Genomic DNA, 22,963 nt, shown 5'->3' on the forward strand with positions numbered 1-22,963 from the left:
CTGCCTTTTCTGATCCCCAGTTCTAGAAAGCAGTTGGATGAGAGCCAGGGAAGGGTGTAAAGCACAGCATCAGAGAAGCAAGAGGGAGAAAAGGGAGGGGGAACAGACAAGGAAAAGAAACAAATGAAGACAAAGAGAAGTACCAAGAGAGTCCAGGAGCAAGGTGGGGTGTAGAGACAGAAGGAGCAGAGACGTGTGGAAAGGTGCAAATGAGAACAGAAGGAGGGCAGGGATGGGGTGGGCAAGGTTCTGACAGTCTCCATCAGATCACAGGACCGTGCAAGAGCTGCTTTCACCCTCACAGAACCCTGATGCATAGGCAGCAAACTGTCATCACCTCTGTTTCACAGACGACAAAAGAAAGCACAGAAGTGCATGCAGGTTATTTCTGCAAGTGCAAAGTAGGAAAGGAAGAGGTGGCAGCAGTGTCCTGGGTGTGTCACAGGGTGATGGTTGTGCAAGCCCAGCTGGGCAATCAGGACAGGGTCATCGAGTCAGAGCAGAATGAGGAAGTTCTGCAAGTTCCTGGAGGAGTGGACCAGGGCCTGACCTTAAGTAAAAAATGAATGTTGGGGGGAGGGAAGAAAAGTCATGGAGAGACAGACAGCACAAGAATGGAGCCCACCCATTGGGATAGGAGAGATCTAGAATGAGAGCTACATACATGATAGAAAAGGGCTACGGTGTCACTGAAAAAGAGAAAGAAAGAAGCAACAGACACCAGAAGACAGCAGGAGAGAAGCCCGGACAGCGGGCGAGCGCACAGCTGGGAACCAGCAGTGGTGGGGGCAGCTGGAGGTTGGGCCCTGAGAAGGGGAGAGAAGGGAGGAAACGCAGCCAGATGAGGGACAAGACAGGACAGCGCGGCTCTTGGCATGTGGAACAGACACACGGTTTCCCATCGCAGAGGGCACGAGCATGCTGAGGTCTGGGTCCACGGCACCCCATGACTCATCATGCCCTTGTCTCTCTACAGAGACCAGTGATCCCCAAACTCTCCAAATGACTAACAAAGGAGAAGCAGAGAAGGTGGTCAGTCTACCCCCAGCGGAGGGAGAAGGGAACTATGATCTCCACTCCCAACACCTCGATGAATCTCTGTCTTCCAGTGAGCACAGAAAACAACTCCCCTCTCTCCCGTCCTGCCTTTCTCTTCTTCACATTCGAGTACATGCAGATGGGATGGTGTCCATTTTCTGTTTTGTTGGCTCTAAACTGTGAGAGGGACAAAGGACCAAGGCCCCCGAGCTCCTGAGTGGAGGGTGGCCCTGTGCAGAAGACGGAGGGAGACAAAATAGGCAAAGGCAGGCTGGACCCATCAAAGAAGCAGCGCCTGGGCGATTTTATTAAATGCACAAAAAAACCAAATATGAGGTTTTGGCAATGACCTGAGTTTTGTGAATGACCGAGGGCTTGCAGTTCAGAAAAGCCCTGGGAGACGCTTAGGATACGCGGGGCTAGGGAAGGGTCTCCGGTGCTGTGGTCCATGTGAAAACAGAAGAACTTCTGTCAACCGGGGGAAGGGATCTTTCAGAAAAATGTGTAAACTAATGTAAATTTTACAGACACCCAGGAGGTAAAGATACAACTCAGAGGAACAGATAGGAAAGGAGAAAGTGAGAGACAAAGTAGAAATGGGATAACCTCAATAAGAAATCAGACACACAGATGAAAGTTTGAGAAAAGTACACGGAGAGACAAATAAACAGAAATAATAATAATAATAACGTGGGAAGGAAGAGCAAAGGGAACTATGGAGAGAAAATGGTCAATAAAAATAATCAGTCAGTAAAGAGTGAAAACTGTCACAAGAGGAAAGAACAGAACCTGGGAGCCTGTGGCGCTGAAGGAAGAGTCACTAGACAGAGCAGCTTCCAGCAAAGGGTCTATCTCAATAGCGGTTTTCAGGGTAAGGTCTCCCCAGGTAGCGAGTGGCACATCACGTACTCACAGAGCGATCATCCTGTCCTCGGCAGTGTCATCTGCTCTAGGGAAGGAACTAACCCTCGAGTGCACGTCTGCTGGGCAGACCTGTCTTCCAAGCTCATCCATTGGGTGCCTGAGAACGTTTATCCCAGGACCTTGTCCACCGAAATGTCATTCAGCAGCTGGACACTTCCAACACCTTCTTCCTGCAACTAGAAACTCCTTCTCCAGAGTTTACTCTCTCAGTCAAGGGATGAACGTCCTGTTTTCTTTTTCTCCACTTTCATTTAGCGCCACTGCAGTTTGCGAGAAGTAAATCGGATGGTGTAGTTTCCCCCTTCAACCTGGTGATCTTTGTTCCCTAGGATTAAATCAGCTATTCTTCCTGTGGATTTCCGGGCTTCCACCCACCATGGGGCCCCGGGCTGTATCATCTGTCTCATCTCCACTGATAGCATAAGTAGTTTCAGGGACAGCAACGTTCTGATCTTTCCTTTGTGTGTGGGTCTTGGAACACACTCTTCCCTGCACTGGGTGGAGTTGCCTTGGCCTGCTCTGCCCCTTATCCCTTTCTGTGATCTGGTTGTGTTACTGTAGCCCAGGGATGCCTTTCCTGATGCCCAGTACCCGAAAGTGAGTAAGAAGGAAGTAAATGAAATGGGGATAATTGTTAAAAAGCAGAGTCTGGGGTTCAAGAGAGAAAGACAGGAGCACAAGAGAAGACAGAAACCCATCGAAACAAAGAGAAGTGTGGGGAGATACTGACAGCAGAGAAAGAGAAGCTGTGCAGTGGCGTGGGAAGGAGGTAAAGAACTAGGGGGACGTGGAGAAAGTGAGCTGGTGGATGTTTCTGGGCCTTGGTGACAGTGACTGGAGCGTGTCCACCTACAGACCAGGTGAACCCAAAGGGCAGACGGGGGTCTAGGACAGGTGCAGTCCCACCTAGGAGATACCTGAGCTCCCCACATCTTCCTATGAGTTTTCCCTCTGTGATTTCCCCTTTGATGTCTACTGAGACCTCTGAGGGATTTCATTCCTTTCTACAGAGGGCAGCACTGCCTGTTTGGAAATATGTGATGGAGGAAAGCCCCAGGAAGCCTCGAGCTCCCCACGGAAATATGTACCAGGTAAGGAAGGGGAGGATTTCTAGCCCTGGGCTGCAGGGTGTCAGGAGGTTGAACTCTGAGCAAGTGTTTCCTGATTGACTTTTCTGCGAGCAGCGAAAGGACCAAGTTAATCCTGACATTTTTTACATTTTCTATACATGGACCTTTTGAGAAAGGCAGGGAGGAATTTTTATAAAATCCATGCTTAACATAATGGGTTTAATAGTTTGGACATACGTGTATGTGTTCAAATATTCATGTAATAGTAGAGCTTCTGCATAGCAACCAACACGGTCAACAAAGTGAAGAGACAACCTGCAGAATGGGCGAAGGTGTTTGCCAACCACACATCAGACAAGGGGCTAATATTCAGAATATACAAGGAGCTCAAACAACTCAGTACCCAAACAAAAGAAAAAAAAGAAAATACCCCAATTAAAAAATAGGCAAAGGGTCTAAACAGACATTTCTCACAAGAAGACATACAAATGGCCAACACGCACATAAAAAATATTCCACATCAGTAATCATCAGGGGAATGCAAATTAAAACCACAATGAGGTATCATCTTACTCTAGTTAGAATGTCTATTACCAACAAGACAAAAAGTAACAAGTGCTGGTGAGGAAGTAGAGAAAAAAGAACTCTTCTACGTTGCTGGCTGGAGTGTAAACTGGTACAGCCGCTGTGGAAAACAGTATGAAGCTTCCTTAGAGAACTAAAAATAGACCTACCTTATGAGTGAGCTATCCCAGTAGTGGATAGGGAGGCAAAGGAAGTGAAACCAGAATACCAGAAAGACTCCTGTCCTCCAGTGTTCATTGCAGCACTATTCACAGTAGCCAAGAGATGGAACCAACCTACATGTCCATACACGGATGAGTGGATTTAAAGAAATCTGTGCTATATATACACAATGGAACACTACTCAGCTATTTAAAAAAATTATATCCTATCATTTTTAGCACATGGATGGAACTGGAAACCATCATGTTACGAGAAGTAAGTCAGGAACAAAAAAACAAATACCGCATGATCTCACTCATATGCGTATTCTAAAAAGAAAAACGGTTCTCATAGAGGTAGAGAGTAAATAATGGTTACAGGATGGGGGAGGGGGAGGCAGAAGGAGCAGAAGGGGTGGACTAATGGATGCAAAACCCCACTGTCTACCCTAAATGAATCATTCTGCAGTATATGCATGTATTAAAACAACACACTGTACCCACAAATATGTACAAATAAATGTTAAAAAAAAAAAAAAAGAAACCAGAAAAAATAGAACTACTCCCTTGCTCTTATGAACCTAACCTTAATGATGCTCAGATGAATGTTTGTGACATATCAGTCTTCTAAGGTCATTTACCCAAGTGTCTGAAGCCATTTATCCATGGACCATTTCAGGAACGTCAAACTGAACACTTCCAAAGTTGAAGCCAACATCGTCTTCCCTGAAACTAGCAACTCTGTCTTCTCCATTGCTCACTGTCTCACTAATGGCACCACTTTTATTCCATTGTCTCGAGCCAGAAACTTAGGATTCGTTCATGACTCCTTCCTCCCTTCCAGCCATACACTCCTCCCGATTTTCTCGTTATTTGTTTTTTCTGCCATGTTTGCCCCCTGGGTGATATACTGAGGCTTCTGAGGGACTGCATTTTTCTCTGCAGAGGGTGGCAATACCTTCTGGGAGACCCGTGATGGAGAAGGACCCCTGGAAGCCTCCAGCTCCCCACTGAGATGTGAGTCAGGTAAGGTCGTTCCCAGCCCTGGGCTGCAGGGGGCCAGGAGCTGAACACAGGTGTTCCCTGGTAGGTTTTATTCTCCCCCCCTCCCCAGGTCATTAATGCCTGAGCTCATGTCAATGAAATTAAGATGACACCTACATACGTCATACCACTGTGTTACCTACAACATAGAGAGACATAACCATAGAAAGCTATATAAGGTCAACACATTTGCCATTCAAATTAGCATCAACTGATCAAATATTTTTTCAGGAAGTATTTTATCAACATTTCTTTCTTGACATTCCCTCATAGAACTTAATAAAACACCCCAATCCCTACAGGAAAGGATAAAACATACACACACTGGTGAGTTTTATTCGGAGCACAGTCTAGTGAATCCTCTTTGCATTTACCCTGGTGTTTTGTGGGACAGACAGGGAGAAACTCTTGTAAATTCTGTTTAGAACAGTGTGACCCTTATTGTTAGAATATATGTGTGTTCCCTACTCACGTCGAGGTAGTAAATACCAAGGAAAGCCAGTGTTCTTTTTCCTTTTCCCTCTTCTGTCTGCTCATACTAAAGATTCAATATTGTGATTCTGGCCCCTGCCCACCCTGTTTTCTCTGAACTCCCTGGCTCGGCCTGAGCACACCGAGGCTTGTTTCCGGGTCCCTGTGCGCCATCTGTCACGTCCTTGTTTCTCCTCAGTGTCCAGTGATCTCGAAGCTCCCCAAATGACTGATGAGGAAGAACCAGAGGAGGGACCCAGCCAACCACCATGTGACAGAGAAGGTAACTGTGCTTTCATTTCCCAGTCGACTATTCGAATCTTCGTTTTTCTGTGTGCAGGAAGAAAATTTGCCCCCTTTCTTCTCCCACTCCCCGCGGCTCCCTTTCACATGCCCACACAGAAGAAATGTGTAGAGCCAGAGGAAAGGTGACATGGAGAGAGAATTAGGTGTCCAGGAAGGGAATGAGGTGGGTGAACTGTCCTCAGCCTGTGGTGACAGTGGCAGGAGCCAGGTTAACCTCCATGTCAGGTGGATCCAAAGGAGGAGGGTCTGAACGCAGGGACTTTCCCACCAAGGGGTCTGTAGGTCCCCAGGGATGTCTAGCAGGGTTCAGGGGAAGGAGACTTTTGTTTAATGAGTAAAGAGCGCTTAGGAAGAGAAAAGGGAAAACCATAGAGTTAGCAAATATGAGGATGCCGTCTACAATATGAGAAAGGGATACCAGATGAATAGAGCCAGAAAAGATAAATAGGCAGTGTGGGAAAGAGATGCAGTCACCACTCACGGGGAAGACAGATAACCAGGGAGACAGAGGATGTCAGGGACAGAAAGTCCAGAGAGTCAAAGAGAAGCACAGGTGCCTTCCCAGTGCAGCCATATAAAGTACGCACTATTAAAAGAAGAGGCACTACGTGATATGAAACAAAAGGCTGAAATCCAATTCCTTGTTTTTTCACTAAAAGGACAGTTGTCCTTGTGGGTCACAGTTTCTGTAACAGACACTCATACCGTTGAGTGTTTGGGGAATTGTGGAGACCATTGATTGGTGGATCTTCAGGAGTGGGACTGTTTAGAGATTAGTTGACTCTGCCCATCTGGCAGTGGACGCAGGTTCACTGGAGTGTGGCTGTTAGTGACCGGCTGACTTTCCGAAGCGTGGGGACGTGAATGAGTGGCCGACTGTCCGAGGTGTGTGTACTGGTGTGAAGCTGTCGTTAGTTAATTGGGATGATTCTGGTTGTCATTTGTTCACATGGCCAAGGAAAAATGAGTTTTCCTAGGAGTGTAGGAACTTTTAATTCTCAGTCTTCCCTTCAGGAAATCCCTCATCCAAAGCTGCAGGAGAACCATTTGCTATTATCCATATCCAAAATATCTATTCTGGAAGAGAACACTGTAAACAAATTTCCAGGATTCCCCTTCATTGACTAAGCATTACAGAACTGCTGGATTGAAAGTGTCATGCCCATGAAGGATGATAGAAGGAAGAGAAAGTAGTGATATTTAATAATTAGTTACTTGAATGGCAGAAAATGTACTGCATGCAATGCTAATGTATTTAAAGGTGATCCAAATACAAAACCTCAAGAAGCTTGGAGTTATATAGTCACCTGCAATTACCCTGAGGCCACTAAGATAAGCTGTGGCCTCCAGCTGTGGGCCTTTGACGTGTGTCATGTTTTGAACTAATACCTCTGGAGCCAAGCCTATTTTTAATGTACATTCAAAATAAACATTATAATGATATGTGGGATACAGTGTAGGTAGTTGCTGAAGGAGTATTTTAAAATCATGAAGTCTTTTCCGTTTCTGGGTTCCATGAGAATTGGCTCCGAGATATTTGGTGTAGCCAAATGCGGGGCGACGTGATGTTCAGAAAATATTTACCCCCCCCCCCATTGTTTTCAAGACCAAGATGATCCTAGAAATTATCTAATCTGTCTTTTAGCAGTTGGTTTTGGGTAATGTTGGATATTTTGTAACATTTTCTTATACAATGTCCTTTCTTGAGCCAATAGATCATGGCTGACAAAATAGCCTGGTTTTTTGGTTTTTGTTTCTTAAATTGGAGTTTTTCCTTACAAGTTTTGTGTCCTTTTTTGGCCTGCTCCATGAGTAGATAAAGAAGTATCTGGATCTATACAGTATAAGGAAGGTGACCTATGTATTGGATCAGAAGGGAGGCACCTATGAGCTTTGTGTCCCTTGGGTCTTATTTAAGACTTGGGACAAGAAGGTTGTCTTACTTTTTCATGGCTGCATGACAAATTACCACAAACGCAGTGGCTCAGCGCAACACTCAGGTGTTATCTCACAGTTCTGCAGGTCAGAAGTCTGGGTGGGCTCAACGCGGTTCTCTACTTAGGGTCTCACAAGGCTGAAGTCAAAACGTCAGCCAGTCTGAGCTCTTTCCTGAAGGCTCTGGGAAAAATCATGCAACTGAGCATGCCCAGGTTGTTGACAAAATCCAGTTCCTTGTGGTTGTAGGACTGAGGTCACAGTTTCTTTGCTGGTTGTTGGCCAGTGATCACTCTCAGCTCCTAGAGGCCAATCACATTCCCTGACATGTGACCCCTACATATTTTGTTTGTTTGTTTGTTTTTTAATTTTATTTTGTCGATATACATTGTGGCTGATTATTGCTCCCAATCACCAAAACCTCCCTCCCTTCTCCCTCCCCCCCTCCTCCCCAACAATGTCCTTTCTGTTTGCTTGTCATATCAACTTCAAGTAGTTGTGGTTGTTATATCTTCATCCCCCCCCCCAGTTTTTGTGTGTGTGTTTGTGTGTGTGTGTGTGTGTGTGTGTGAATTTATATATTAATTTTTAGCTCCCACCAATCAGTGAGAACATGTGGTATTTCTCTTTCTGTGCCTGACTTGTTTCACTTAATATAATTCTCTCGAGGTCCATCCATGTTGTTGCAAATGGCAGTATTTCATTCGTTTTTATAGCTGAGTAGTATTCCATTGTGTAGATGTACCACATTTTCTGTATCCACTCATCTGATGATGGACATTTAGGCTGGTTCCAACTCTTGGCTATTGTAAAGAGTGCTGCGATGAACATTGGGGAACAGGTATACTTTCGACTTGATGATTTCCATTCCTCTGGGTATATTCCCAACAGTGGGATAGCTGGGTCGTAAGGTAGATCTATCTGCAATTGTTTGAGGAACCTCCATACCATTTTCCATAGAGGCTGCACCATTTTGCAGTCCCACCAACAATGTATGAGAGTTCCTTTTTCTCCGCAGCCTCGCCAGCATTTATCGTTCAGAGTCTTTTGGATTTTAGCCATCCTAACTGGGGTTAGATGGTATCTCAATGTGGTTTTGATTTGCATTTCCCGGATGCTGAGTGATGTTGAGCATTTTTTCATATGTCTGTTGGCCATTTGTATATCTTCCTTAGAGAAATGCCTACTTAGCTCTTTGGCCCATTTTTTAATTGGGTTGCTTGTTTTCTTCTTGTACAGTTGTTTGAGTTCCTTATATATTCTGGATATTAATCCTTTGTCAGATGTATATTTTGCAAATATTTTCTCCCACTCTGTTGGTTGTCTTTTAACTCTGTTAATTGTTTCTTTTGCAGTGCAGAAGCTTTTTAGTTTAATCCCATTTGTTTATTTTTCCTTTGGTTGCCCGTGCTTTTGGGGTCGTATTCATGAAGTCTGTGCTCAGTCCTATTTCCTGAAGTGTTTCTCCTATGTTTTCTTTAAGAAGTTTTATTGTTTCAGGGTGTATATTTAAATCCTTAATCCATTTTGAGTTGATTTTAGTATATGGAGAGAGGTATGGATCTAGTTTCATTCTCCTGCATATGGATATCCAGTTATCCCAGCACCATTTGCTGAAGAGGCAGTCCCTTCCCCAGTGTATAGACTTGGTGCCTTTCTCAAAGATCAGATGGCAGTAAGTGTGTGGGTTGATTTCTGGATTCTCTATTCTATTCCATTGGTCAGTGTGTCTGTTTTTATGCCAGTACCATACTGTTTTGGTTATTATACCTTTGTAGTATAGCTTAAAGTCAGGTAGTGTTATGCCTCCAGCTTTATTTTTTTTGCTCAGCATTGCTTTGGCTACGCGTGGTCTTTTATTGTTCCATACAAATGTCTGGATAGTTTTTTCCATTTCTGAGAAAAATGTATTTGGAATTTTGATGGGGATTGCATTGAATTTGTATATCACTTTGGGTAGTATGGACATTTTCACTATGTTGATTCTTCCAATCCAAGAGCATGGAATATCTTTCCCTCTTCTTGTATCCTCTCTAATTTCTCTCAGCAGTGGTTTGTAGTTCTCATTATAGAGATTTTTCACCTCCTTGGTTAACTCAATTCCTAAGTATTTTATTTTTTTGGTGGCTATTGTAAATGGGCAGGCTTTCTTGATTTCTCTTTCTGCATGTTCACTATTGGAGAAAAGAAATGCTACTGATTTTTGTGTGTTGATTTTGTATCCTGCTACTGTGCTGAAATCATTTATCAATTCCAAGAGTTTTTTTGTAGAGGTTTTAGTCTGTTCGATATATAGGATCATGTCATCTGCAAACAGGGACAGTTTGACTTCATCTTTTCCAATCTGGATGCCCTTTATTTCCTTCTCTTCTCTGATTGCTCTGGCTAGTACTTCCAACACTATGTTGAATAGGAGTGGTGAGAGTGGGCATCCTTGTCTAGTTCCTGTTCTTAAAGGAAAAGCTTTCAGCTTTTGCCCATTCAGGATGATATTGGCATATATGGCTTTAATTATGTTGAGATACTTTCCCTCTATACCTAACTTATAGAGGGTCTTTGTCATGAATGAGTGCTGAACTTTATCAAATGCTTTTTCAGCATCTATAGATATGATCATATGGTCCTTGTGTTTGAGTTTATTAATATGGTGTATCACATTTATTGATTTGCGTATGTTGAACCAACCTTGCATCCCTGGGATGAATCCCACTTGATCATGATGAATAATTTTACGTATGTGTTGCTGTATTCTGTTTGCTAGTATTTTAGTGAGGATTTTTGCATCTATATTCATCAAGGATATTGGCCTGTAGTTTTCTTTTTTGGTTATATCTTTACCTGGTTTTGGTATCAGGATGATGTTTGCTTCATAGAATGAGTTTGGGAGATTTGCGTCCGTTTCAATCTTTTGGAATAGTTTGTAAAGAATCGGTGTCAATTCCTCTTTGAATGTTTGGTAAAATTCTGCTGTGAATCCATCTGGTCCTGGGCTTTTCTTTGTTGGGAGCCTTCTGATAACAGCTTCAATCTCCTTTATTGTTATTGGTCTGTTCAAATTTTCTACGTCTTCACGGTTCAGTTTTGGGAGCTTGTGTGTGTCCAGAAATTTATCCATTTCCTCCAGATTTTCAAATTTGTTGGCGTATAGTTGTTTATAGTAGTCTCGAATGATTCCTTGTAGTTCAGATGAATCAGTTGTAATATCGCCTTTTTCATTTCTAATTTTTGTTATTTGAGTCTTCTCTCTTCTTTTTTTTGTTAGCCATGCTAATGGTTTGTCAATTTTATTTATCTTTTCAAAAAACCAACTTTTTGATTCGTTGATCTTTTGAATTGTTTTTTGGTTTTCAATTTCTTCGGTTCTGCTCTGATCTTAATGATTGCTTTCCGTCTGCTAACTTTAGGTTTGGATTGTTCTTGTTTTTCTAGTTCTTTAAGGTGAAGTGTTAGGTTGTTCACTTGCCATCTTTCTATTCTTCTGAAGTGAGCGTTTAATGCAATAAATTTTCCCCTCAATACTGCTTTTGCAGTATCCCACAGGTTTTGGTATGATGGATCATTGTTTTCATTAGTTTCAATAAATTTTTTGATTTCCTGCTTGATTTCTTCTTGGATCCATATGTCATTAAGTAGAATGCTGATTAATTTCCATGTGTTTGTATAGTTTCCACAGTTTCATTTATTATTAGTTTCTAGTTTTAATCCATTGTGGTCTGAGAAGATACATGGGATAATTCCAATTTTTTTGAATTTATTGAGACTTGATTTGTGACCTAATATGTGATCTATCCTGGAGAATGATCCATGTGCTGATGAGAAAAATGAAAATTCTGAGGTTGTTGGGTGGAATGTTCTGTAGATATCTGCCAATTCCAATTGGTCTAGAATCTTGTTTAGATCTTGTGTTTCTCTACTGATTCTTTGCCTAGATGATCTGTCTAATATTGACAGTGGGGTGTTCAGGTCCCCTGCTATTATGGTATTAGTGTCTATTTCCTTCTTTAGGTCTAATAGAGTTTGTTTTATAAATCTGGCTGCTCCAACATTGGGTGCATACATATTTATGATTGTTATGTCTTCTTGATGGATCAGTCCTTTTATCATTAAGTAGTGTCCCTCATTGTCTCTTTTTATGGTTTTTAGTTTAAAGTCTATTTTGTCAGATATAAGAATAGCTACTCCAGCTCGTTTTTCTTTTCTGTTTGCATGGTAAATCTTTTTCCATCCTTTCACTCTTAGTCTGTGTGAATCTTTATGGGTGAGGTGGGTCTCTTGTAGGCAGCATATAGTTGGGTCCTGCTTTTTGATCCAGTCAGCCAGTCTGTGTCTTTTGATTGGGGAATTTAAGCCTTTTACATTACGAGTTGTTATTGAAAGGTGTTGATTTATTCCTAGCATTTTATTGGTTGTTTGGTTGTCTTAGGTGTCTTTTGTTCCTTGCTTTCTGATTTACTGTTTGTTTTCTGTGTTTGTTGGTTCCTTAGGTTGTAGATAGTGTTTTTGTTAGCTTGTTTTCTCTTCATGAATGCCATTTTTATTATACTAGCGGGTTTAGATTTTTCTTGGGTTTTTATGGCAGTGGTAGCTATTTTTCAGGAACCAAACCCAGTACTCCCTTGAGGATTTCTTGTAAGTGTGGTCGTGTGGTAGTGAACACCCGCAGTTTTTGTTTGTCTGAGAAATATACTATTTGCCCCTCATTTCAGAAGGATAGCCTTGCAGGGTAGAGTATTCTTGGCTGGCAATCTTTGTCTTTTAGTATTTTGAAAATATCATCCCATTCCTTTCTAGCTTCCACGGTTTGTGATGAAAAGTCTGATGTTAGCCTGATTGGGGCTCCCTTATAGGTGATTTGACGCTTCTCTCTTGCAGCTTTTAAGATTCTCTCTTTGTCTCTGAGTTTTGCCAATTTCACTATGACATGTCTTGGAGAAGGCCTTTTTGGGTTGAATATGTTTGGAGATCGTTGAGCTTCCTGGATCTGAAGATCTGTGATTTTTCCTATACCTGGGAAGTTTTCTGCCACTATTTTGTTGAATATGTTTTCAATCTCCATTTTCCTCCCCTTCTGGAATACCCATGACTCGGATATTTGATCGCTTATGGTTATCTGATATCTCTCTCAGATTTTCTTCAATGTCCTTGATTCTTTTTTCTTTCTTTTTGTCTGCTTGTGTTATTTCAAACAGCCCATCTTCAAGTTCAGAGGTTCTCTCTTCAACTTCGACAAGCTTGCTGGTTAAACTCTCTGTTGTGTTTTTTTATTTCGTTGAATAACTTCTTCAGTTCAGCAAGTTCTGCTACATTTTTTTTCAGGACATTGATTTCCTTGTACATTTCCTCTTTCAGATCCTGTATATTTTTCCTCATTTCATCATGATGTCTAGCTGAGTTTTCTTGTATCTCATTCAGTTTCCTTACAATTATCACTCGAAATTCCTTATCAGTTATATCAAGGGCTTCTTTTTCTATAGGATCTAGAGTTTCAGATTTATTAACTTTTGCTGGTGTACTTTCTTGATTTTTTGTATTTCTAGTATCTTTTTTTTGGTGTTTATTCATTGTGGAAGGGGGTTTCACAATTTTAAAAATTCTAAGCATTGCGTTAAGACAGAATGGATAAGTGAGTGTGACGTATTGACCAAATGGTTTCTCAGACCTTTCCAAACTTTAAGGCTGCTCTTTTCTAGGCTATTCAATTCACAAGTAGTTCCCGTATATCTAACAGGTTGACGCATCCTGTCTTCCCAGGATTTGCCTAAACAATGTTACCTGTGCTTATCTACACAAGAGTCTGTCTGCGAAGCAGTTACATTCTAATGAAGGGGCAGGTTCTTGGGCTAGAAGAAAACAAGTCAATTAAGTTTTTAAAAAATGGAATCATCATGGTTCTTTTCTTTCATTCTCCTTTCCTTTCCTTTCTCTTTTCTTCTTCATCAGCACGTCTTAGTCTCCTAGTAGATATATAGGTGTATACAAACAGGTATGAAGTAAAGGGTAGTCTGTGTTGAAAGAAGAACTTTAAATGAAATAAACTTAAGGGAGTTGCTTGAGCAAAGTAAATAATTCATGAGTTGGGCAGTGTTCGTAATCAGAAGAGGTTCAGGGAGCTCCACTTCAGCAGTGCGGGCAGTGAGCTTTTACAGGCTGATGTAGAAGTAAGACAAAGAAAATATATTTGATTGGTCAGAGTGGAAAGACCCTAGTTAGAGGTTAGTCAGCAGTTTCTGACTGGTAAGGTGTCTAGTGTCATTTTACTATTGACATTGGGCATTGCTTTGTTCTGTAGGAACTTAAAGCACTGGAGCTAACCCAGCCCAATGGCCTCCTAATGAAAAAATTTTTTGATAGCTGTTGCTTGAATTCCTCAAATGATGATTGTTTAAATAAGTGATAGATTTAAACATCACATTTAATATTGTCATTCAATCTTTTTTTCTTTTCAGCAGAGAACACTGAAGTCTCACAACAGAACCTTAGCTGACCCTTGTGTAAGTACTGAGCTCCAACGATAGTCCCGGAACAGTCCAGGCCCTTTCCCTGGCTACGTGTTTGGTGGCATCACTGCTTCTCCCTGGCACATGCTCACTCTCAGTCGGAGAACACTGCTGTGTGTGATGAGCAAAGACCCAGACACATCGCCCAAGCCAGGTGGATGGGCTTGGGCTATGCCTCAGTGTGCACACATCCTTTCTGTCTGCTTCAGGGGAAACCTTCCCATCTCCTCATTTCCCCTAAAAGTGAGCATGGGAGGAGGAGCTCTAGACCCCTGGGGTCTCTAGAGACAGACCTTGAGGTGGTAATGGACAGGGTGGGCCTGCTGAGCAGGGGTAAGGAGCAAATTTGAGAGGATAACAGTATTTTAAAGAAGTCAGGGGGAATGGGAAGGAAAACCTCAGACATCCACTCCAGGCACAGGCAGAGCTCAAGACGGTCTTAGGCATCAGCAGAAGGAAAAGGCCAGCCCAAGCTGGTGAGTTCAAGGTGTGGACTCTGCAGAGAAATGCACACAGGGCAAGTGGGTCCATAACGGAGCACCTGTGGCCAGTGTCGAGGGAGCCAACAGGGTGCTGAGCTGTTTAGGACTGAAACTATCACCACTTAGCAAATCAAAGGCATTTTTACTCAAACTGCTTGGCAGGTGCAAGCCATCCCGATCCCACAGGCCACATTCATTCTCCGCTTGCAACACGGATGCTTGCTTTGCAGTCTGCCAGAATCACGGGTGACTCCCCCTCTCTAAGCTAAATCATACTATGCTTCTTTTCTATTGCAATGAGGTGGACATTTTAGGCAGGGTCAGCATTTTGCAGAACTGCAGGGGGGAGCATTCACACAGAATATCTTGCTGAGGTACTAACACATGATACCCAATAGCGAAGAACAGTTAAATAGTTTCACACACACTACCTCCAAAGCAATTTCCCAACAACATTTACATCTTATTTACACTTGTTTTGACCTTCAGCCAATTGAGGGAGTCTCCAATAGTCAAAGCAGCCCTGGAGTCCAGTGTTTGTGTGGCTTGTTTGGGATGACCTGAGACTCAAAGGGTTAGGTCACGCAGCCCACAGCCGAGAGTCTGGGGAGGAGAGAGAAACTGTTCTGGCACAGGCACTCACCCCTGTCAATAATCTTTCCTGAGACAGATATTAAGGCCAATAACAACACTGACTTACAGTATCTCCATAGCTTAATAACCAGACTGCTCTGGCAAAATCTCCACTTCAGCTGCACACTGGAACCACCTGAAGAATTTGAAAAATATTATTACCTAGATCTAACCCCTAGAGGAAATTCCGATTTAATCATTCTGGACTATGACCTGAACATTAGGAGTTTTTGAAAGTCCCTAGGTGATTCTGATACGCAGAATTACCGATTCTATGACTTAAATAAGAATACAGTGCCTTTGCCCAATCCAGGCCAAGTGATTCAGAATCCCTGGCGTCGGGACCAGGGCATTAGTATTTTATGTACTTTCCCCAGATGACTCTGACGTGCAGCTGGCCTAAGAACCAAAGGACAGAGAACGAAGTCCCTTGTTACAAGACTGGGGATGCAAGACTCTTAAACATCTGTTACATTTGTTGTTTCCCTGTTCTTCTGGGGAAGGGAGTCATCACTTTCTTGAGAACGATGGTGATAATCCATAAGCATCTGCACTGGTGACAGGAAAGTGGCTCCATGGCTCCATGCCACAGCAGGCTCAGTCCCCAAGCGGGGATGTGCATGAGATTGTCACAGGAAGGCAGGAGCTCCTCCAACAGCCCTGGGGTAGACAGGATGTTTGTCTACGGGAGTAGAGGTACCACCCAGTCGATGTCACACTGTCTCCACTCTCTCACAGAAGGTGGAACCAGGAGAGCAGGGCAAGGGACAGTCCCTGCACACACCACTCAGTATCTCCTGATTCACACGTTATCACCGATTACCAGGGAAAACAAACAAGCAATGTGGTTTCCTGCTTGAGTCACCCGTCTTCACCCCCTTGGCTTTGGAGATGGTCAAACACAGCACATCTGACACTGGACGGATGAGACTGACAGCAGCTTATTAGTCACATAGACTCAGAGCCCGGGGCAGGGGGCGGCACACACTCGGGGGCACGTGGGGGCTGTGCTGGAAACAGGGGAAGGGCCCGCGGCTGTGGAGGCCAGGACCTCGGTTCCCACGGGAGGCTATGATTGGGTTTGAATGATCCCGTGGCTGGAGGGAAAAAACAGCTATTCCAGGACAAGCGGGAGTTACACATGGTCCCCTTGATAAGAAGTGCCTTTAGCCAGGAGACTTATCCCAGGAGCAGTGGGGAGAAGTTGGGGACAGGCCATTCTGGGCCCTCCCAATTTAACCAGATGTCCAGGCAGCACATAGTACTGTCCTCTCATTTTAGTCCGCATGCTGCAAAGGGCTCGGTCACAGACCAGTCTTTGTCACGAATACACATGTATTTGCACAGCATATAGTGTAGATGTGTTGGTGTCGTTATATTTAATCTATGAATTCTGTGGGTTTTAACGAATAGAAGTTACTTCACAACACTTGGATGCAAATGCTGTTAAATTTTAACTTCTCTTTATGACATTAAATTTGGCTAAAGCCCCCACACATAGAACTATGAGAAATCCAGCATCAGTTGATCTGGGAAGTCTCCGCCTTCTTTTTAAGAATGAAGCAGCAGCTCTTTCATGGGCCCAGGAAATGAGGGTCGGGCCTCCGTCTTCAACCCTGGGTGGCCGCTGTTACCACACTCCCTGGCCACTAGAGATGGTGCTTCCACACCTTCCATGCCAAGCTCAGCCATGGGGGATCTTCCCTCAGGCTCCCAGGGCTGAGGAGCTCTGTCCTCCCTGGTTCCCACCTGGTCATCTGTACCCACGTTCCTTCCACTCCAGAGACTCTGCCACAGGCCCAGGGACCTCCGGGCACAGAACCCACAGTCCAGGAACTCCTGCTAAAGCCCTTTCTTCAACTCATGGGGAACTTATGGCCAAGAACGTGGGATGCAGTGATATATCCCAGAACTTTATTCCATCGTATTTAATCATCAATATGTCTCCCTTCCATGAGTCAATTTCATCACTGTGGTATAGGCAAATGCATTTAACACTTTATTTCAGGACTTGTTTTATCTGCATCCTACAAAACCATCATCTTGTTTTGTTGCTGTTTTTTCTGTGTTAGAATCTCTGGGTTTATAAGAAAAACTTCTGTGGTCTGACACACAGCTTTCTCCTCTTCAGTGAAGACAGGATGTCTTCTTCCGAAATCTCCACTCCCTTCTGTTCCTTAATGTGCCAGGCAGAAGCCTACACGTATCCATGCAGGTTCACGCCAAGGCAGTGTGTTCTAGATTCCTATAATAGTGCCTTATGGGATCTCTCTGATCCTGGTGACAGGCACATTGTTTCACCTTCTAGCCGGGAAACTCGGATGTATGTGAGGTGTGCCAGGATGGAGGACAGCTGTTCTGCTGTGATACTTGTTCCAGATCCTTCCATGAGGAGTGCCACATCCCGCCTGTGGAAACTGAGAGGTCAGTGATCGGATGCAGTCCCCTCTCTCTCCTCTCCTTCTGGGAACTTCCCTCCCGCCATGCACACCCTCCTCCCCCATGCATGTGTCCTGCTTGTGTCTGGATGGGAAGGAGCAGTGCCTTTAGGTCCTGGGACCCCGCAGTGTGATCCAGAGAGCTGTTTAAGGACACTGGCAGCAGGAGGTTAACGTTCTTTGTGCTGTCCGAGACCCCTCCTCTAGGATGCCTGGGCCCCTTTGCCTATATACTGTTTCTTTCCTCGAAGTTTTGCAGCAGGGACTCCTGTCCAATGCGAGTCGGGTACAGGAATCACTGCTGGTTGATGTTCGCGCTTATTCAGGAAGGGCAGGAAGCATGGCTGGTCCCACATTTCACCATGGTCTCATCAGGCTGACAGAGGCCCGAGGCCCCCAAGGGTTAAAGCCCAGTTTCTGACACTCGGGCCTGGCAGGCGGGGCTCCTTCTGCTCACGGCAGCTCAGATGAGGAAAGTGGGGCCCACCTTTCCTTGACACCACCTTGCTCAGACTGTCTGCCTGCTGCTGCCACTGATGGGAGGGGACCGTCTGCTGGACACCTCTTATGAGGGTCTTGGACACTCTGGGAGGTGTCCTCCACACCCACAGCTGAGCCCATCGGCCATTCCTGAAAGGAGCACAGCGGCAGCCACAGGAGTGGTGGCTGTCTCCAGGGGCCTCGCCCTCTGCTCACCTCATGTCCGACCCCTCAGGACCCCGTGGAGCTGCAGCTTCTGCAGGATGAACGAGTCTTCTGGAAGCCAACAGTGTAATCAGGAGCCTGAGGTCCTGGAGAGGCAGATGGGGCCTGAAGAACAGCTGGTGAGTCGCATGTGAACCCCCAGCCTTCTCCTCTGCCCTCTCACGTGACAAGCACAAACCACACAGGGTCAGGGGATGGCACCCACAGGGAGCCTGCTCTTGTGAACCACGCTTCGATCGTGCCGATATAACACCAAAACCTGTCTGCAGAAAAATAACTCAGCCATTGCATGCCTCTTTCCAAGAGCCACACATGTTTGGGGAAGCTTCTGGAAGGTGGGAGTGTCGTGCTTGTGCCTGGGCATATGTACGGGCTCATTCTCTCCAAGATGCTTTTCATTCACAGCCTCCTTCTTTTGCAGAAATGTGAGTTCCTTCTCATGAAAGTCTATTGCTGTTCCGAGAGCTCCTTTTTTGCCAAGATTCCATATTATTATTATGTAAGTAACAACAGCAAACCATGATTACAGGCCCCCGTGACATTCTGTGACCCTGAAACGTGCACTTGTGAGGTGCGAGTTCATAACCCCATAGGAGGAAGAGATAAGCTGCTGTCACCCTTACCGTGCTGTATTTCTGCTGGATCTTATGGGCATCATAGAAGCTAGACAGTGAGCTATGCCTGCAGCTCTTCCGTTGGTATTTTTGTCACCAGATTAGGCTGTCTTCTCAAGGCCTTAAGGACACCATGTGGTTGGACAAAATCAAGAAGAAGCTGCGTGAGCAGAGCTACTCCCAAGTGGAGGGGTTCATGCAGGACGTGCGCCTCATCTTTCAGAACCACAGGGCGTCGTACAAGGTACGTGGACCCTCAGCTTCCACTTCATTTGTTCTGCATTGAGTCGTTCTGCCCCTCATTTTCTGGTGTCCGAGAAAGCGTAGTTCCCCTCATCGTGTAACAAGCCTGCACAAGCAAGGTTTCTGGAAGAGAGTGATCTTTTCAAATCAGAACTCAGGCTCACCATTGCAAAGTCACAGTGAGTTAGAAGGTGTCCCTGAGCTAGAGCCCTGGGAGCCTGAGAGCTCTTTCCTCCCCCTCCGTAAGGTGACAGGAGCCCACAGAGAAGAGTCCTGCCTGCTCCCACACAGGAAGAAAGTTCATCTAAATGTCATATTGTGCTTTATGTCCCCCAGTCCAACTTCTCAGAAATCCCGAACCCCAAATCCTGTACATGTGGGTGGGCCACATGGCAAACCGGGGTCACCAGAGAGGACTAGAAGTGACCGGGAGACAGGAAGAGATCACTGATCTTACCTGACACTCTTCTATGATTTGAACTGATGCAGAGAACATAGATTACTTTTCTAACTCTCACTGAAATAAGCAACCAAAGTCAAATAAATAATAGACCCAAGGGTGGTAATGATGTCACATTTCTGTCTAGTTACTAAGAAATAATCATGCTCGTGGGAAACAGAAGTTCGTCTTCCCTGCATGAGTATTCTGGTTAGTGTAAGTTGGGGTTTCAGGAGTCCTCATGAAGAACAGCATATTGTACATTTCAAAATTGAGGGAGAAAATTTCAAATGTTTTCACCCCCAAAAATGATAAGTATTTGAGATGATAGATATGCCAACTAGCTTGATTTAATTATTCCACAGTGTATTCATAAATCACATCACCTTGTACCTCATAAATACATACAATTAATTGTAAATTTTCCATTTATACTAAGTTCTTTTAAAAAAAACACAAGTGTCCTAATCATTCTCAATTGCAAGTTTTCTGACACTAATAATGAGTATAATTATTTTTGTCTTTATTATTTTTTCATAGCACAATAAGTTTGGCCAAATGGGACTTAGACTGGAGGCTGAATTTGAGAAGAATTTCAAGGAAGTGTTTGCTATTCAGGAACAAACTGAGAACGATTGACTGGTGCAGTGGATACTGAAGGAGTTTGGAGAATGCCAGCCGAAATATGGCACTTTGGGGTGCTGAGTGCTCCACGCTGAGGGCACTGGGGACAGGCTGGGATCACTTTCTCTGAGCTCCCCTCAGGTGCCTGAAGACGATCCTCCAAAAGGAACCCCATGGCCATCAACCCCCACCCACCCACTGGGAATCTTAACCAGGGAAGGTGAACTTAGATCACAGGAGAGGACACTGGAGGCTGACACCACAGACAGATGGCTCTTCTGAGGGCTGCTCTGAGGGAACTTGTAGTACCTGAGAGACTTCTGTCTGCATAACAGGACAACCTTCAGTCACCACACACTTCCTCCCCTCACCCTCCTGTCGCTTGTGTTGTGACACCACCCACCCCACCGCCCAAGCTCCAAGCCCCTATTTCTTTGTGTAGCTCAGGATGCTGGATAAGTCAATCATCTGACCCTTCTTTGAATCTCATATTTTGTGGGATTTACTTGGGTACGTATGTAAGTAATTAAATTTTCGTGGGACTTCTGTGAGTACATAAGCAGTAATTATAATGTATTTTTTCCTCCTGCTTTATGCCAATTTAATTCATAGCCCAGCCAAAGAACCTAGAAGGGTTGAGGGAAGCCATTTCTGCTCTCCTACATGCTGTTGGCATCCTGCAGAATCTCCTTTTCTGGCCAGGTCTTCCCATCCCCCAACTGCTGTGAGTGTTGGCTGCTCGTGCCACCATCCCAGAGTATCGCCTGGGCCCAACAGAGCCACCTTCTCTGGAGGTTACATCTCGTGGCCTGGGGCAGCCCCTTTGCCTCAAGGTGGAACCATGGATGTGGTGTGATGCTGCTCCTGTGCTCCCCGCGGTCTCCAGGTGTGACCTCCTGCCTGAGACTTTCCCACCACACTATGCCACTTCCCTCACCCCTCTCCTGAGGGCACTCTCACAATAGCCCACCTGCTTAGGAGACTGTGTCTCAGAGTCTTCTTCTAGGGAACCCAACCTCAGACAATGGGCCTAAGACAATAGGCAAGGTCTAAGGATGGGATTCTGGAGCTGGATCACTGTGTAGCCAAATGGTGATAGGTGCAATATTGATAGTCTCTGGGGTGCTAAAATAGTGCAGAGCCCAAACTCACACCTATAAGAAACTGGATGAGCCATAGGTGAAGATGTGTACTAGCTTTTGCTATTGCCTGGCATTTAAGAAGGGAGAAAAAGTAATTATAAGAATGTGGGTTTTGGTGGCTAAAGTGTTGAAAAGAGATGTGTTAATCACCAACCTAAAGCAAAGAGTCCCTCATGCCTGAAGACAGCAAGGGAGGCTCTCCCAGGCCCTAATTTTAAGAATGGCAGAATGGCAGAGAAGACTGAATTCTATTCTCAGGGTGATCTCTTTGATGCCAAAGTCAAGGCCTTCACACTCGGAATGGTGCTGTCTAGGTAGACACACATGAGAATTTTAAACTCCACATACCCCCTGAGCCCACTGGGCCTGCAGAAAAGTCCCCCGACCCTTGTTGGAAGAGAGAGCTACCACCCCCACCACCCCATTTTGATTGAAGGAAAGTGTGCAGAGGCCTCTCAGCAAAACCCAGGCAAGGTGAAAAGAGGGTTTATGCTCCAAAGGAGCTAGGAGATTGAGTCTAGGAGTGGTTCTTGCATCAAGAAAGGTGAAATACATAACGGGATGAGGGAGAATTATCCGTACAGGGGCACTCTGTGGCACAGAGTTTAGTTAGCCTGGCCAGGACCAAAAATGAGGATTCTAACATGCTCCTGGGTGGTTCTTACACTCTTAGAATAAGCTGTGGTACACATTAAATAAAGTATGAGGTATTTCAGAACTATCATGCCAAACTCTGGAAAATGGATCCAAAGGCCCAGAGAGGCTGGCATGCTGGAATGGCTGTACTCTCTACAACTGGAAAGCCCATCCACTGGTGACTGTGTTCCTCAGAGACACCAACTTAACAAGGTGAGAAGGAATACACTGCTAAGGGGGCACCAGCGTCCATGAGAAGCCCAGCGGTGGCTGTCCTCTATTGTTTGGAATCATGGTAGAAATGTGTAACATCCCTATCAGTGATTGAAATGATAGGATTCCATAACAGAGGCCGGGTGTCAGCATTTAACTGTCAGAGCAAGACAAAGTAATTTCTGTAATGGGCAGCAAGGTTAGAACATCGGCCAGGGGCCTGGCCCGCAGGTGTCTGTGAAGACAGCTAAGAGGACATGGTGTCCCTACAGGCAAGGGAGATGGGCAGCCAACATGGATTTTGCTTCATATACACCATCAAAAGAGATTGCAAACAGGTGAGCAGAAGACTGAGGTCAGAAGGACCTTGCAAGTGTGTATAGCAAGATTTCCTCCGCTCCTCACCAAAGGAATCTACGGTCATCTACTCAAGTAACCACATGCTGGGGAAAGGAAAATGCACAGACCTTTCAAGGGTGGTAGAAAACAGCATCTGAGTTGATGCTATTACCTGGGGACTCAAAGCATCTTCATAGCCCTTGTTAGAGTAGAGTGTATAGAGGTCAGTCAATGTCCATCTCACAATGGGTCCACTTGAGTCACAGAGCCACCAGCAATCAGTCGTCACTTCTGGAATATACAATGAGGACATATGCAGAAGTTGGCCGAACTGGTTCCTTAACTATGTCTCCTTAACCTGTGAAATAACGATTCTCATAGGAAAGGCCAAACAGAAGGCCCTGAAAAGGAAGTTTCCCATGGTGAAAATAGTAAGTCAAAAGCA

The 22,963-nt window shown here is 44.6% G+C and overlaps 1 protein-coding gene across 1 annotated transcript in view; it reads left to right on the plus strand.

Moving 5' to 3' along the window:
• Window positions 1–20,203, plus strand: part of LOC134369914 (nuclear body protein SP140-like) — a 38,639-nt gene extending 18,436 nt beyond the window's left edge. Inside the window, 14 exon segments of the mRNA XM_063086756.1 lie at window positions 63–120; window positions 123–163; window positions 446–555; window positions 908–1,108; window positions 2,973–3,053; window positions 4,703–4,783; window positions 5,472–5,555; window positions 7,593–7,600; window positions 13,963–14,004; window positions 17,434–17,549; window positions 18,279–18,387; window positions 18,690–18,767; window positions 18,983–19,126; window positions 20,105–20,203. Of these exon segments, the coding sequence (XP_062942826.1) occupies window positions 63–120; window positions 123–163; window positions 446–555; window positions 908–1,108; window positions 2,973–3,053; window positions 4,703–4,783; window positions 5,472–5,555; window positions 7,593–7,600; window positions 13,963–14,004; window positions 17,434–17,549; window positions 18,279–18,387; window positions 18,690–18,767; window positions 18,983–19,126; window positions 20,105–20,203 (1,252 nt within the window).
• Window positions 20,204–22,963: the final 2,760 nt, after the last annotated feature.

This window comes from Cynocephalus volans, chromosome 1, assembly GCF_027409185.1.
Source record: "Cynocephalus volans isolate mCynVol1 chromosome 1, mCynVol1.pri, whole genome shotgun sequence".
Classification (NCBI taxonomy): domain Eukaryota; kingdom Metazoa; phylum Chordata; class Mammalia; order Dermoptera; family Cynocephalidae; genus Cynocephalus; species Cynocephalus volans.